Source organism: Pteronotus mesoamericanus, unplaced genomic scaffold (genome assembly GCF_021234165.1).
Source record: "Pteronotus mesoamericanus isolate MK-2021 breed Mesoamerican mustached bat unplaced genomic scaffold, CSHL_Meso_final contig_263, whole genome shotgun sequence".
In the NCBI taxonomy this organism is placed as follows: Eukaryota; Metazoa; Chordata; class Mammalia; order Chiroptera; family Mormoopidae; genus Pteronotus; species Pteronotus mesoamericanus.
The window spans coordinates 9,245,562-9,263,020 of NW_026555112.1; the positions used below are offsets into that span (position 1 = coordinate 9,245,562).

A 17,459-nucleotide genomic window follows, 5' to 3' on the forward strand; every position below is an offset into this window, starting at 1 on the left:
GCTTAGGTGGCAACATTAGGAAAATGGAAGTAAGGCTTCCGTATGGAATTTTCAAAATGAATTCAATGGCTTGCTTCTTTAATTGGTCTGGTAGTCCCATTATGTCTAGGATCATATTATTATCACATGTAATAGTATCTTATCATTAAAATAGATCCTAAAACATTAACAAAACAAATAAAACCCACAATAGCTCAAAATCTACTTCTGTCAGGAAACCTCCCATGAGTAACCATAATTTACTTAATACTTTGAACCTTTCAAATGAAATTTCAGAATACTGAATTCCATAACATTTAAAAAAATATAGTCGTGCTGTTACTTATCTCTAAATATCTTTTACGTTTTCTCCAGTTACTTATTTAAAATCTCTGCCTATAGCAGGCAGTCCTGGATTTGAGCCTTGGCTAACTTTCTTGGAATAGTCAGTTTCCTCATTTGTAAAATAGGAATAAAAATAGTACTATTCTCAGGGGATGGCTATGAGGGTTGAGATAACATATGGAAAGCACTTAGTATAGTGTCTGGTACATTGTAACTACTCATCAAATGACTGTGATCATTACTGTCTGTCCATTTTCTTTTTCTTTTTTTTCCTGGAGGCAGTAAGGTATATTAGGAAGATCATGGCTGTGCAGTGAATCAGTTCTGGGGTTCAGCCATCACCACTTACTGAGAAATTTAATTGACCCTTTGTGCCACTACTTTTTCATTCCCAAAATGGATATAGCATAATAATATCCCGATCACTGGGTTGTAGAGAGTGCCTCTTATGTCCCTTTACTCCCAATACATTTATGAAGCGTATCCCAAGGGCAAGGCAAAGCACAAGGTGTCAAGTGAAGTTTCAAAAGAAAAGAAACCCATGTTCTCCACCACGGGCAAGGAGAGCAGGTAACACAATCAAGCCAGCCGTGCTCAGTGAATTGTTGGTGATATATGCAAATTACAGTGGGTCTCTATTCCATGCCCACTTATATTGTCCCCGGTGTTCAGCGAGAGCCTTTTTTTCCTGGTATTTTTACAAGTCAGCAGATCCTCAAAGCCCTAGAAAAACCTGGAACAGCCACAAACTGTACAGTGCCAAGGCAACTAGGATAAAACAGTCTTCTTTCTAACCAAGGGCAGATCTCAGTCTTCTTAGCGCGAAATGCGGGTCAAGTTGCCTGGACGCGGATAGAAGCGGTGGCACAAGGGCCCCTTCCCAGCATCACCAGCCTCCCCATGCCCGTCATGGAGGATTTTCCTCGAGCGTCGTGACTGACCCGAGGTGTGGCGCCTATCGGGCTGAGCAGGAGGTGCGGCGGGCCCGCAGAACTCCAGTCATCACACGGTTAAACCTCTCCCAAGGAGACCGGAGGAGGGAGGGTCCCCGCTCTCGAAAACGAGGATAACACCGTCCCGGGGCCCCGCCCCCATCCCGGCACGGCCTCCTCCTTCCCCACCCCCCCGCCCAACTCAGGACCGATCCGTGGCCGCACCTGCCCGTGCGCACACGCCCCCAGCGCGCCGGCCGCCCCGCGCGCCAGGCCTCAGAGCCGCCGGCGGCGGACCCGGGCGCCCGCCCGCTCTACCCCAGCTCCTGCGCCGCCGCCGCCGCCGCCCTCCGCACGCGCCCGCCGCGGCTCGTCCGCAGCGCCCTGCCTGGGCAGGGGCCACGGCCGCGGGCGCCGCAGCCGCCGCGCTCCTCTTCGCCGCCTCACCGCGGGGCCGGCCCGGCGCCGAAGCCGAGGCGAGATCCAGCTGGGGCGCGAGGGCCGTCGCTGTCGTGGTCGTGCACTGCGCTCCGGCTCCAGCGAGGACGCTCCCTGCCTCCTCCGGCTCCGACCTCCTCAGTCCTCACCATCCAACGCCCGCACCCCCAAAGCAGCGGGGTCGCATTTTAGGGTGGGGCGGGAGGGCCCTGTATTTGGGGGTGTGAGGGTGGGCGGGGAGAAGGACCCGGAGGGGGAAAGGACTCTGCGAGGGAATCGGTGAGAGACTATGGGGAAGGACCAGGAGCTGCTGGAAGCTGCTCGCACTGGCAATGTGGCTTTGGTGGAGAAACTCCTGTCTGGCAGGAAAGGAGGGATCCTGGGCGGTGGATCCGGACCCCTGCCCCTGTCTAATCTGCTAAGGTAAGGACGGGCACCTGCTCCGGGATTGCAAACCTCCTTATGCATTGTGATGGGTACCTGCTGCTCCTCACGGTAATTGCACCTGCTGGCTGCCAGGGATTCATTCTTAAATTAGGCAGGAAAACAGAGAGTGTGTATGAAAGGAGGCTTGAGCCTCCCTGTCAGATGGACGCCTCAAATTCTGTGAGTAATTTTAAAATAGCCTTCCATCCGGGCGTCAATAGATACTTTTCTCAGAGCTGTGGTGCAGAACTTGGACATGCACTAGTGTTGCTGGAAGAAAATAGGCGTTCCACATGCTTTCCATCAGTGTTTATTATACATTTTGAGCCTCGAACCCAGCCTTTTTTGTGTGTCTGTTTAAGTGAAATTGGCAGAGGAGCTATTGCGTGCATGCAATTACCCTGCAAAAGCCACTGCCTTTGGTTGCTGCTACCTTCTCTTGCAGAAGACATTTGCTCTGCTGTAGGTTGTGATCCCACAAAATGAAGAAAGTGAATCTTCTGATGAGATGGCATCAGTACGGGGTGTGTATAAAACTTGTCGAGGCAGCCCAGCAGCACTTTCAGTTACCTGGACATAGCCGAGTGAAAACTTATTTCATATCTCAGGATGAAGGATGCCAGCTCAGGATTGGGATACTGTATTTGGAGTATGGTAGAGGCCTTTTAATGTGAAGATGTTGCAGGTGAGACTAATATTGCCTGGAGAATCTAACATGACATTTTTTTAAAAAGTCAAGGTCTTTATTCAGTAAGCAGTACCTTAGAAATAGCAGGGTCGATTTGCATATTTCAAAAAACTATTAAAGTTGAATTGATGGACAAATGAAATCACTTGGGAGGGAGGAATCCTGAAGAATATTCACTAGAAAACATTTGAGGAAATATCTTCGGTTTCTAAAATCAAGGCTTTTCCATTTATCCTGGATATTTTGGGAGGCATTGTTCCTATCTTCACCCTAAAACATCTCTTAGGCAACTCAGCTGTACTTGTAAAACAAACGTAAAAGCCCAAGTGAGGCACTGGCCAGGTAGCTAGTTGATGAGCACGTTGTCCTGCTACACCAAGGTTGCGGGCTGGATCCCAGATGAGGGCACATGCAAGAAGCAACCAATGAGTGGATCAACAAATCGATGTTTTCCTCTTTCTCTCTCTCTCTTTATCCCTTCCTCTCTCACTCTCTCTCAAATTAATAAATAAAAAAGATAAAAGCCCAAGCAATTTTCATGGCTTTAAAAAGCTGTTCTGTGCTAGTCTTAACAAGCGCTTAATACAAACTTTTGGTTGATGACATTGTGTTCTTTACACCATTCTCATATGTTGTAGTGGTCAGACAATGCAATTCAATACAGTCCTGGCTAATAGGGTAAATTGAAATATTTGTATTACAGTGAAATGAATTTAGTTGGACAATAGTTGTTGGGATTTCAAAAAAAGCTCCCCATGTGATCGTCTATACTTGTGACAGTGATGTGTTATTGGAATGACAGTTCACTTCAGAACAATAAATATTTATGGGACTTTTTTTCAGTAGGTCTTAAAAGTGATGACTCTTGGTGTACTCCCTTGGCAATATACTCCCTTGTTCAATACACAAGCAGACAAGTGTATATACTTCAGATTATAGCTCCCGTAATTGACCTTAGTTGCAGGTAATTTGTACAAAAGCAGCTTATCTGGTTACAGTTTTAAGTTGAAGGTAAAATAAATGTTTGCCAGTGTATCATATCAGTTATAAAAATGATTATGGCTAGACACCTATGTGTTAAAAGAGGTTTCTAAAAATAATCAATTCCCTTGGAATAACCCTAAAGAATTCTTTGAGAACAGTTAATTTCATTGAGCTATATAGTATTTTAAAAAGCCTATTTTTGTGATAGGCAAATATCTATTAAATAGTTTCTCAGTCATGCCATTTAAAGAAAAAGAATAGATGTCAAATATTAGGAATAAAATATCAACTATTTAATGTTAGTAAACATTAAATATCAAAATCGTGACCCACAGTGTACTCTTGAATGAGAGGCTTTCTCTTTTGCTGGTTTTATCTGAGCAGCAGTAGCTCTACAATAAGAATGCAAGTAGAAAACAATGAAACTGAAAACATGTTTTAATTAGAGTAGCATGCACAGAGTTGAAAAATCAAAATCAAAACCAATAACCTTAAAGTTTGCATTTATCTATCTCATACTGAATAAACAACTAAAGCAGTGTCTTTGAAGAAAATGGGAGTTGAAATGGTATTTGGATGATCATTTGCATAAAATGAAATTCTTAAGAGAAGGCACATTTTATTTAGCTGTCACTTTATTTCATAAATAATTGTCATCAGAAACTTATTTGTGGGATAATGGAAAATGTGGCCCTTTCTCCTCAAACATAAAGACACCTTGAAATTTTTAAATATTTTGGAATGAGTTGTGGAAAGTTTTGTCTCTCCTGCGTCCCCCCATCCCCATGTATTACTTGTGTTGGGTAATAATAGTGTTAGATCCTATGGTAAATGCTTACATGTATCGTCACATTCAATTCTTTGTGTACAACCAAGCCCTGGCTGGTGTGGCCTGCAAACCAAAAGGTCACTGGTTCAATTCCCACTCAGGGCACATGCTCGGGTTGGGGGCCAGGTCCCTGGTTGGGGGCATGTGAGAGGCAATCAATTGATATTTCTCTTGCACATGGATGTTTCTCTCCCTATCTTTTTCTCTCCCCCCTCACTAAAATAAATAAGTAAAAGTTTTAAAAAAGATTTTATTTATTTTTAGAGGGAAAGGAAGGGACAAAGAGAGGGAGAGAAGCATCAATGTGTGGTTGCCTCTCTCACATCTCTACTGGGGATCTGGCCCACAACCCAGGCATGTGCCCTGACTGGGAATTAAACCAGCGACCCTTTGGTCCGTAGGCCAGCACTCAATCCACTGATCCACACCAGCCAGGGCAATAAGTAAAATCTTTAAAAAAAAATTCTCTGTGAACCTTAAGTAGGTCAATTCTCATTTCACAGGTGAAGGACCAAAAAGACAAGAAGACTAAGAACTTGCCCAAGGTCAGGTGACTAGTACTAGCAAATACGTGAAGTTATTGATTCACGTTTGCTCTACCACATCTTATATCTTATTCATCAAATGTTTTATTCTCAAAAGTTTAAGATGATTGAGATAGTCTACTCTGAACATTTTGTTTTGCTATGAATAATTTAATTTAAAAATCCTTAATTTTTTTCCAATTAAAAAAATCTTATGACTGCTCTTTGTGGGATCATTAGTGAAGAACTTCTGTGAAGATGCTTTTGATTACATATTGCCTACTAAATGCACAGTGGCTATGTGACAGGCAATCAGGTATGCTGGGGTGACACTGCAATTATCAGTACAAGAATGACCTTGAATAAATATCAAAATCCCTTTAAGCCTCACTGTTCTTTTCTATAAAATGGAAATGGTAATAATAGTACCTACCATGCAGGGTTGTTGTATTAAATGAGGTGGTAAGCAATGAATGCAAAGCATTTAGCACATTCACCATTAGTGTTATTATAATTTCTCATGCATCTCTAAAGCACTGGACTCTGTTTCTTAAGACCTTAATGATTATGGATTTGCTTCATGTTGGATTGGGAGTAAATTTCTGTAGTAAGGTTTCCATTAGAATCACAGCCTCTTCAAATAGAATGGGACCGTTTAACTCAACATCTCACCTAGAGGAATTACCTCTAACATCCTTTACCAGTTAGTTGCTCCATCCAGGTTAAACCCATCCATTCCATTTTTTGACAGCTCTAATTACTTAAAAAAAATCCCTTTTATTAGTTGAAATCCACCTCCCTTTAATTTTCAGAAATTGGCGTGTGTTTGGCTACATGGGTTAATATAAAGTACTTTAATTCATCTGCCAGGACAGTTCTTCAAGTACTTGCATTTAGCTATCTTGTTTCATCATAGACCTTCTATATTTTTTCATGGAAGTACCATTATTTCCATCAACCTTTTGTGATGTGGCATTACAGATTAGGTGAACTTAGATTTTCATACTTTTCTCTACTCTGTTTTTCCTCCTCTGTATATTCTCAAGTTTTGCAATGACTCTCTTAAAGTGTAGTGAGCAGAAAGGAACAAAGTGCACTTGCTGTCATCGGACCTGTGTAGAATATACTAGGGCTTTATGTACTGTTGAATTAAAAAACAAAAACAAACAAAAAAAGGTACAAAATAGTACTTGTAGTATGATCCTATTTTTTTAAGAAAAAATAAGTATGTGTGAACATTTATAATTTGCATTAAGAAGTCTGGAATGATAAACACCAAAATATAAATTGTATTTATCTTTGAGTGGTGGAATTGTGGGTAATCATTATTTTCTTCTTGCTTATGTACATTTTCCAGTATTCTACAATGAACATATATTATGTAAGTTAAAATAAAAAGGCAGCTATTTAAAACATGATACAATGAAATTATCACTTTATTATTGTTGATATAAGACCTACCTTAATTCAAGTCAGTTTTTTTTTTCTAAGCTGTATAATGGCATTGGTTCACATTGAGCTGATTCTCAAAACTTCCAGGTATTTCTTTTTTTCAATGATTTGTGGAGCCATGGTTCCCCTACCTTGTAATTGTAGACATGTCATTTGGACTTAAATTATTCCTATTACATTTAATATACTTGTTCTAGGCTATATTTATCATCTATCTAGAACTTTGCGCCTCTTGCATCTGTCTTCCAGCATATCCACTTCTCTCCTCTGCATCATCTGTAGACTTAATAAACATGTTTTCTATAGCTGGAATTCAACACACCATGATATATCTCTAAAGAACCTCTCTTCAGCTTAGCAAATTTGAAAGTAGCAATCTTTATGCATGGTATTTCTACCAACATTGAAGCCACTTGATAGAACTGTCAGTTACTTATTTCCAATATACCTGTGAGAATATTATGGGGTATTTTATCCACTGCCTTTCTAAATTCACACTATATTCTGTTCATGGCATTCCTTTAATCTATCTCTTTAGTAATATACCTACACTTTCCACCCAAATCAGGCTATTTTGTTATAGCTTGTTTCTGGGAGTGAACCATTGATGATTCCTGATGTCGATGCATCTAATTTTTCTGTGTTTGGATACTTACATTCATTTGAAGCAGCTAAGTGTCTCTTCAGGTCTTTGTCTGTTAGCAGCTTCAGAAATCTCCTAACATTATTTGTTTATCCTTTCTGGTTTGAAAATGATTCTCACTATGGAAGATAGAAGCAAAATAGAAGTTGGGAAGAATCAGATTCTTGGCATTGTTCAATGTCATAGGAAATCCTCTTGTGGTCTAAAAGCAACCATGGTTTTCTACTGTTACTCCGTCAGAGCTCAAGGTTACATTAGCTGCCATAGCCGTGAACTTTTATACTTCCCTTCTCTTTTTCAAACTAAGCTGAAAGGGACATTAGCATTTTTTCCAGGATGAGCATATATTTCTTTTTCCTGTGTTTGTTTTCAACTATACTCCTCACCACTCCCTTTCATCCTTGTAGAAATCTGAGCTCGTCAGAGCTCATCAGAGTACTGAAAATGAGTCGCCTCCTGCCTTTTTCTTCATCCATAATATACGGGAAATTTCATTTTATTTAACATATCTTTCATGAGACAGCTGCAAAACCTTTTTAAGTCCCTTCTTTTGGGCACAACTGCCTTTTAAGCCAAATAAAAATAATTTCCATTTAAAATGTATATTAAATTATTTCTTTTTTTAGCGTGCCTAGATTAAGAGTTATTTGTATCTTAATAAAGCAATAAAAAGTTTGTTAATGCTTCAAGTTTACTTGATTTTCTTAATGCCTCAAAATGCCAAACACTATACAACGAGTATTTAGTAAATTCTTGTTGAACATAAAGAATCCAGGTCTCAAGACCCCTATGTGAAAAAGTATTTCAGTAAACCAGATAGCTTATACATTTTTTTCAGATTCAGGATTCAGCTCATGAAGTTTCTTGTTGATGGGCACAAGGAGATAAGAAGCAACTTGGAAGCGTTGTAATTCTTACAACTATTTGGACAATTGTGGTTATTGGGACTCAGACATAAGATACTTCTAGGGAAACTGCATTGGTTAAGTGGAATAAATCACAAATAGAGCAGTTAAACTGCATGAAAATGTTGTATCTATAAAAATAGTCAACTTGCAAGTGGGTTATCTATTTTAGATAGTAATGATGTTTGAAGTGGTGATTGCACCATTATGCTCAGGGAGCTGTGTCTGCCAGAGAGAAGAGTGCCAGCTGCACGGTGGGGCGTGAGGGGGAGGAGAGGGAATTTGGGTGCTGACCTCTTTCTCTAGTAAGCAGGGTTTTCTGCTCCCTCTTCAAAACAGTGAGGCTGATGTGTAGCCGGGAATTAGGACAACCAGCCGGTGACTACTACGCATCTTGTCCATTCTTCTATTGCCCGAAACCTCGTGTGTCTCAGCAGTTTCTTACAGTTCATGGAAGGGTGGAGCAGGCCTTTAATGGCACTAATGCAGAGGCTTGCAATATTCAGTGGTGTGGCTACCGACTTTAGCAATTTAACCTCTCAGGTGTTGGTAAACACAATTTGATTCGTTCAGTTGTATACTGAAATAGTTTACGTAATTATGCATTTGAGATAATTTTGGAAAATTCTTTCAAGGAGCCTGTTATAGAACATTCTTCCTAAGTATTGAACTAGAAATGGAAGCTGACTATAATTCAAATCAAGGATCAGCAAAGGCTAATTTCAACCTACAGAACCTGGAGATATTTAACACTTAATGCATTTTAGTCTGCCTTTGGTTTCCATTTTGAACATACTGCAGCAGAGTTTTAGTGCATTAAAATACAGTGAGTTTTGGTTATTCATCATATGTTGATACGAGAGAATATTTTACATCTGAAAAAGCAGGAATTTACACAGCAGATTCATCTATGTTCCAGTCTTTTCTTATGTATGTGATGATGTGGTCATATAAACCGTATGGCAGGTGGAGATACAATGCCAGGGGAAAACCAGTGAATTTGCTTGTGTGACAGATCTAGAACCTCTGCTCAGAGTCCGTTTTTCCTCTTTCACATCCGTAGGTCAGCACGTGATCACCACATTTCAGTTAAGCCGGGCAGAGGAGTGGGGGATTGAAACTGTGTGGTTTATTTAACAGGATGTCTTCATGAATCTATGAATCTGTTTGAAAATTGAACTTTGATTCAATTGGGCCGTGGAGTTTTTGGGTTCCGTTGTGTTGTGGGAGCAGCTTTATTTAAAATGGTTAATTACTCCTAGTTAAGTGAGCTGAAATAGTCAGCTTAGACTTGTCATTATTCTTTGAACAAATTCTGTCAAATCTTGGGTGAAGGATGTGGGCATAAATGGCCAACCTCATTTCTTTCTGCCTGCTTGATATTTCTGTTCCCCATTCCACATTTCCTTTGACTCTTCCTGACCAAATCTTTTTCCAGAGAGAAAGCCTCTTCTTCATTCTAAAGATTACAAGCTCACCCTGGCTCTTTCTCTTCAGGGGAAGCAAGTTTTGTGGGAGGAGTAGAGCTGGAATGGGCTGCGTAGCGAGAAGTAGATTAAGAAGAACTAATATTGAACCTTTAAAATTGAGTTTACAGAGTTTGCTTTCATCATCTTTGGTTTTCTGCCTCCATCAATGTTAACCTCTAACTGCATGGACTCAGTAAAAGGAAGTATCCTTTCTTTCCAGCTTTGCACCGCCACCAAAAGCTACCTGTGGGAGCTGACAGTTAATTCATACCAAAGTGTGATTGATGAGTAAATGCATTTAGGAAGAAGAAGCTCTTTTAGTATTTTCATTTACTAATGAAAATAAAACAAAACAAAACTTTAGGCTCAAATAGTTAAGCTTTGGAGCTCTTATCCTAGAGCTGATGGAGTGGATTTTGCCGGATTTGCAAGAGGAGTTTGGATAAAGGCGGTCATTTATCCTTCCTTCTTATTGGGGACGTGATAAATGGGATACCATAGGTCTGATGCTGGAAAAGCCTTTTCTTTTTGCTACTTATCCAGTCTTTTTATTGGATATCTGTTATATTACATATCCATTTTAGGTATCAGCAAATGGCATGTTGTTTGTTTCCAGAAGAAATTATTCCTGAGATGTATATATTTATTATATGATCACAGATGACGAAGATATGGAATGTAATTGTACATTCCATATGTACATAAGAGCTTTAATATCTAATGTGGGTTGAGATTCAAATTTTGTAAATGCATTTTTTTGCTATTAAAAAAAATTCTTGTTGCAAGTTGCCTTCTGTATCTAGGTTATTCCATAAACCTGTTTCACTTTGTAAGGGAGGCATTTGAAGTTCTGACCCCTGGATCCCAATTAACATTCTTCCACATCAAAGTTTTCTTTCTTTCTCTTTTCTTTTTTGGCCTTAATTACTATTTAGCCTCTTTGAATCTTTGTTTGATACCTCTAGTTACTACCTGCATTTGAAATGTTTTATGTATCATGTATATGCTAAATATATTACCTTGTGTTTTAAATACACTAAAAAAATGCTATTTATTTACAGGATTTCCCCTGTTTTGTATAGCTGTTTTGCTGCTAGCACAGAGGCATGGGAGTGAGCAGGAATATGTCTAGGGGAGCAGCAGAGATTGTGCAGAGGTGTTTTTCGGACCCGTAAACGCCAGCCGTGGGGTAGCCCAGGACAGAGCTGCTTCCTGTTGGCTTGCTTTCGCTAGTGACCAGAGTGGTCTGTCATTCAGAAGGTTGACAGGAACTTTAAAGGCATATCAGAGAAGGTAAAGAATTAAGAACAATGGTAAAAACTATCTCCTACAAGTTTTTTCACTGGTATGTTTTATGCTGTGTAGTAAGACCAAATCTTATTAATGAACCAACTTTCCAACTAACCAAAGTCAGTTAGGATTTTATAGGGAACTAACCTAAGAAACAGTTATAACAAAGAATGATTGTTTTTTTTAGACAAGTATTGATTGAGTACCTATGGATTCTCAAATTGAACCAGATCATCTCTGCCTACTCTGTAGCACTTGTAGAATAATTGGGCACATATGTCAACAAATAGTTAAAATATATTGTGATATGGGAAGGAGACTTGACTTGGGGTGGTGAACGCACAATGCAGTATAGAGATAATATATTATAGGATTGTACACCTGAAACCTATATAGTTTTACTAACCAATGTCACCTCAGTAAATTAAATACAAATACAAAATAAAAAAAACCATTCTGATATATGCTGTAATGCAAGTCCCAAACAATGCTAGAGGAATATGAGGAGCAAGGAGAAGGCACCGTTAATTCTATCTGGGAGGAATAGTCAGGGGAACCTCCAGAGAGGAGGTGATTCTTAAATCTTTTTAGATGAATAGTTTACCAGGCCAACAATCTGTGGGAAGGGCATTTCAACCTAACATGACGTCAAAGTCTGAGTCGCATAAGGAAGATGTTGACCCAGGGGGGCTATTTGGCAGTGGAGGGGATTGGCTACATACAGCAGGATTTATCAAATAGTATACATACTAACAAGAACAGGACCCAAGTTTTTCACTATTGGAGAAGCAAATTACAAATATAGGAAGGGAGAAACTAAAATGAATCCTTTCTGTGGAGTTGTATTGGACTTAGATGAATCAATTTTTAATAAATATAGATGTAAGTGTGTGTATTTTTGTGTATGAAAGTGTTGTTTTCACTAATGAGCATAACTAGTACCAAAATATTAGCCTTTAATTACCATTTTTTTAATAAAGGGGCCTATGGTTCCTTGGAGAAATGACTGATCTAGAACTGAAGCAGAGATAGGTGCCAAAAGCAAGAAAATGCTCAAAGAAGGTCTCTGTGAAGCCAGCCTGAAAGGGCCTGAACTGGCAAAGTCGGGGACAATTTAAGTATCAAAATTAGTAATGAAGAATGGGATATTCAAATAATTAAAACGCGCCTCTCCACACAATAGCTATTACCAAGAGTAATTGTATACAAAGCCTGACAGACACCCTCATATGCAAATGGTTAAAGTGAACGTTGTGAGCATCTCCTGCACATACAGCCTCTTGCCCTTTTCTGGCTCTGACTCCTTGTGCCAGATTACATCTCCGAGGGATACCCTCCTTCCTGCTTTGGGTCTAACTCGCTGCCTTGGGTGACCCTTGCGTGCGGGTGCCCTCTTCTCTGGGCTCTGATACCCCATGCTTGGACATTTCCCTTGGCCACCACCACACGGGTACCCTTGTTACCCTCCTTGGGCTCTGACCCTCTCATACCATGCACCCCTCTATAGGGATGCCCCCTCTGCCTTGTGTATGCTCTGACACCCCACACTCAGCAGCCCCCAGTATGGACATTCCCCCCATCTGGCTTGGGCTCTGATACTTCTTCCCTCTGGAGTGGGTGCCTACTGTTCTCTGCCCTACTTCATGGATTTAGGAACTGAATTGTTCAGGAAGAGAAAGGAACTAGAAGAGGAAAAGAGAGTGGAAGAGGAAGTGGAGAGTAACATAATGCTCTCATTTTTCTCTAATGGTGATGAAGATGATGATGATGATGATGATGGTGGTGGTGGTGGTGATAAATCTCTCCAAGTGAACCATGCCTATACCCTTGTGCTGGGCAATTAAAAATTCTAGGTAACATGAAGATTATGACCAGAGCTTGGATATTACCTGGCAGTTCTTGTGGGCACTATTTCTCCTTGCATTTTGGAGGCAAAATAATGATCATTTGATAGGCCGGCACTTCCATTTTTGATGAGCTTTTTCTTCATGCATGTCATTGTGGATATGTAGTAGGTCTCTAGAAGGACTGAAAGACAGAAAACCTTTATATAATTTTTGCTGTTTAGCTGAAAGTCTTTATCATAATTGTCAGTGAAGTGCCTTCTCAAGAATTTTAGTAAGATGATGATAATGCAAAAGAAGAGTTATAAAAGCACTGAGCCAGTAACTGTCATTCACTGAGGAAGTTGAGTTTGCAGAATTTGATAGAGATAAGGATTTCAGCAAGTAGGTTTTTCTTGTTATATGATATTCCCGCTATGATTTTTTAAATGTCCCCAAAACATTATGTCAGGAAATTGACCAAGTGTGTTTTAAAATATGGTGACCCTGCACAGGTCTTATAAAAAACGTTATTGGTCCAAATGAACCAGGACAGTGACTAATTTATACTGGGGATTTCCCAGACTTTAAATTATTATCAAGAATCTATAATTTCTAGAAACAAATCTAAGCAAAGAAACTTCCAGGAAGCTCTTTAGTAAGCATTTGAAATAGCTTACTAAAGGGTGAAAAATACCCTTTTTACTTGAAAAAATTGGGAGGATTGCAACAAGGATTTATTGCAGTTAGAGTCCGTACTTTAAGAGACCATTCCGCTTTTAATGCCAATTTTAAGGAAAAATAAGCAGCAGGCAGCATTATCCTTTTCTAGGTCTGAGAAAACAAGTTCAGTGGGAAGATGATAACAATTTGGGTCTTAATACCTCAGAAGGGAATGAAACAGGCTTGGATTTAAACAGCCTGCTTAATGTACAAGGTACCATCTAGGGATCTAAAGAGATCATGATTCCTTTTCTTTTCTTACCTTCTTACCTGTTCTTATCATCATCAGCACCTCTGATAACATGTGACCTCTTCATAGTTTTTTTTTTTTTTTTTTTTGGTACCTTGGCTTTTTATATTTGTGGAATCCTTGGGCTTTCATAGACATTGTTCTTAAACTTTGCAGTGGTTGTATTTAATATTTATTTGCAGAAAAAAGGACCACACAGTATCTGTGCAGCCCTGTTCCCTTCAGTGTCCTTCTAAAAGTCTTGAATGTGGTATTGGCAGTCACTATTTTCTCAGAAGTGTAATCCATATGTTGTTTCTCTGGTAGACAGGAGTTGAGGAAAAGAGTACATGATCCATGTCTAATGTGACCTTCACTGGGAGTGTTGTTTGCTTGCTCTTTACAGGGAAATGGGGTTTTAAAGGCCTATACAGATCTCATAGAATCAAGGAGAAGTTGAATTGCCAGGAGTTGGAAAGACCAAGAATCAAGGCAGTGAGAATTGGGAGGACAAGGTTATGTGGCATATATTAGGGGCTGCTGGATTGCATTGGGCCCAACTTCCCACTCTTGAGCCAAGAGGCATGGTTAGGGGGGAAAAGGCGCCAAAAATCTCAGTAAAAGGGCATCTGGAAAAATATTTATTAAGAAAAAAGAAAAATTCTTATTACTTTGACCGTTTTGTGAACTGCATGAGAGAACATCCAAACCATAACTCTTTCCTTTACCTTTCCCACTTCCTCGTTGTTATGCTTCTCTTACCCCTTTAAAGAGCCAAAATACTGTGTGGTACAGCAGAGCACCTTATCCAAGGTGACAGTGGTGTTAGTAGCAAGGCTATAATTGTTGGGGAGTTTTCAGTAGTAAAGTCACTCAGAATGAATGCCTACCTCTCTCTTTTCCCTGGTTACTAGCTGTCAACATTATCCAGACTCTTCTCTTTCTGTTTGTTTTTTTTTTTTTAAAGACATATGTATTTATTTTGAATCATTGAGAAGCCCATTTAGAAAACCCTGGTGACACTTAGTTGACTGTGGGCCCTGATCTGAATTGAGGGCATTAATCTAGGGTTACAAGTTTATAAATATTCAGATGAAGTCCAAGGTTTTTCTGTTTTCTCTCTAGTGAACATTTCTAGGTTCCCTTCCTCTTTACTCTCTGATTGCCTTCTTAATAGTGCAGTTCTTTTCCCTCAGCAACTCAGCTGTGCCAGCTTGCACTAGCAAACCCAGTGGCCAGGAAACTAGAAAACTCTCTGTGGCAAAAGAGGAATAGCAAGGTTAGAAAACATAACAAAGAAGTTAAAAGGAAGAGACATCGGTTGGCAATGGTAATTTATGGAGTGAATTCAGGTAAATATGTGCGAGGTCAGGTACCTGTCTTGGAAGTGTGAAAGGGAACCTTGCTTTGGATAGATGGTCACAGCCTTGAAAGAAGAGGGTCAAGTTCATCCTCAGGGATTCAAGGGGCTCTACCTTTGGCTTATAGAGTTTGTTAGATAAGGGACTTGTGCTTTTAATCTGTCTTAGATTATTTTCAAACACCCATAAATGTGAATCTTAAAAGAATTCTCCACATTCCACATTTCTACATCACACATTTTGCTAATATTTCAAGAGTCTCCTGGGTTTTTTTTTTTGCAAATAAAGTGCTCATTTTGGCCATTTTCCAGATATGACAGTTGGTGGACATGCTTCAGTAGAGAAAAGGAAATTTTCCCTGCTTATCTGCTCTCTCCCGTCTGCCCAAGATAGTGTGTCTGTCAATTGTGACCTGATTTTGAAATAATTTATTAAATAGAGGGATGCATGATGTTACTTAAAATTTTGGTATGACATTGGCTTTTAGTCCTTTATAATAAGCTCTTGACTAGATTCTCTGGGTGAGGTTTATTGCTCCCGGGATTTTAGAAATTTCTTAACTCCTTCAGTGACTTTGGACTCTGTTCAGTGTCAAGTATGAGTAATGTTTACTCAGGAAATTAAACATGCTGTTTATTCAGAAGATGAAGTGTGCTGTATTTTTTGGCTGTGAAACAGTATTTTGGAAATATATTGTTAGTTAGTAGGCTGCTTAAGAAAACTGATAAATAAATGACTGTAAAATATTTGTCTTTGGTACGAGTTTATATTTTTCATTAAATATATTGATAGCTTTTCTTTTTATGTTAAAATTAAATATATGTGCAAGGTGAGTAAATTGAGATTTTTAATTTGTAATCTTTTCATTTGAAGTTGGGAGAAAAATCCGAAGAAATGTCATTTTTTTTTAAAAGTATGTTCCTTTTTTTAAATAAAGATTTTTATTTATTTTTAGAGATGGGGGAGGGAGGGAGAAAGAGAGGGAGAGAAATAGCAATGTATTGCCACCCCCAATGGGGGACCTGGCCTGCAACCCAGGCATGTGCCCTGACTGGGAATCGAACTGGTGACCTTTTAATTCACAGGCTAGCACTCAATCTACTGAGCCACACCAACCAGGGCCTGTTTTTTTAAATTTTTTATAGTATTACAGTGTTCCTGCTTTTGGATTTTAAAAAATTGTTACTCTTAATATCTATCTACATATATCTCTCTAGTTTAGTCCTCTCTCCTGTACTCTAGACAAATTATTCCCAATGGCCTATTGAACATCTCCCCCTCAATGGGGATATTAAAGTCAAAATACTCATTATTTTACCCACAGTTCTACTCCGCCTCTTGTATCACTCCTTTGTGTTGGTGGAACTACAGTGTGCCATTCATCTAGGCTAGAAACCCTAGCACATCCTTGACTCTTCCTTCCCATATACATCCATTCAGTATCACCACTTCCAATATCAGCCCTTTCAACTCACCCCTTCCTCTGCCATTCAGGAATTGTTCTAAAACATGTTACTTTCTGACTAAAATTAGTGGCTTTTTAGTTCTTAAAGAATAAAGTCCAAACTCATTGGAGTATTGTTTGAGGTCTTTTGCGATTTGGCACCCTCCCACCTGCCTCATTTTCTGCTAGTCCATTGCAGCAGCATCCTCCTACCATACGAGAACAACACGCCGTGTTGTCGGCAGGCATCATAGACTTTCCACTATTGCTCCTCCTGGAATACCCATCCTTCCCTTGTGTGCTCAGCGAAGGCCTGTTCATCCTTCTAGTCTCATTCCAGCACAGTTGTCTCTTTTGGGAAGCTTTGCCTGTTCTCTATCTTCTGTGCATCCCTGCACCTTGTCCACGCCTCGATTTTTAGTACTTCAGATACTGCATTGTAATTGTTTGTTTGCATGTTTGCCTTCCCACTAGACCCTGAACTCCGTGAGGCCTGAAACCTTGGCTTAGTTATCTTTTCAAATGCTGTACAAATGTTATTATTTTATGCCTAGAATATGTAGGCATAAAATTTTTTGTTGAATAACTAAATGAGTGAATAAGTGTGGGACAGGGCATACTAAAGGTACATAGTTTAGAGTATGTATCTCTTTTTGGATGACAGCTTTGAGAGCAATTGTTGACTGAGAACAGAGTCTTGATTAGCAACCTCAGTGCTGAGAAATAGTAAATACTGTCTAGAGCATCTGCTATGTGCTAGTCACTGTGCTCATTGCCATACATGTATTAGTTTATAGGACATTGAGACTCAGGGCAATTTAGTAACTGGACCAAGTTAGTAACTTGACTAAGTAAGTAAGTGGCAGAGTTGGAATTAGAATCCATGATGCCTGACTCAAAAGCCATTGTTCTTTTCTCAGTGCTAGAACATTATCAGAATTAGGGGCAGGGGAAAACACTTTAAAACAAAGGCAA

At 39.6% G+C, this 17,459-nt stretch overlaps 1 protein-coding gene across 4 annotated transcripts in view; it reads left to right on the forward strand.

Annotated features, from left to right (window-relative positions):
- Window positions 1-1,973: 1,973 nt before the first annotated feature.
- The window catches only part of ANKS1B (ankyrin repeat and sterile alpha motif domain containing 1B), an 811,229-nt gene continuing 795,743 nt past the window's right edge, over window positions 1,974-17,459 (forward strand). For all 4 annotated transcript variants that reach the window (XM_054574655.1, XM_054574656.1, XM_054574657.1 and 1 more), the window contains exon 1: window positions 1,974-2,117. In XM_054574655.1, coding sequence (XP_054430630.1) covers window positions 1,984-2,117 — 134 coding nt within the window. In that variant the 5' untranslated portion in view covers window positions 1,974-1,983. The remainder of the gene's footprint in view (window positions 2,118-17,459) is intronic.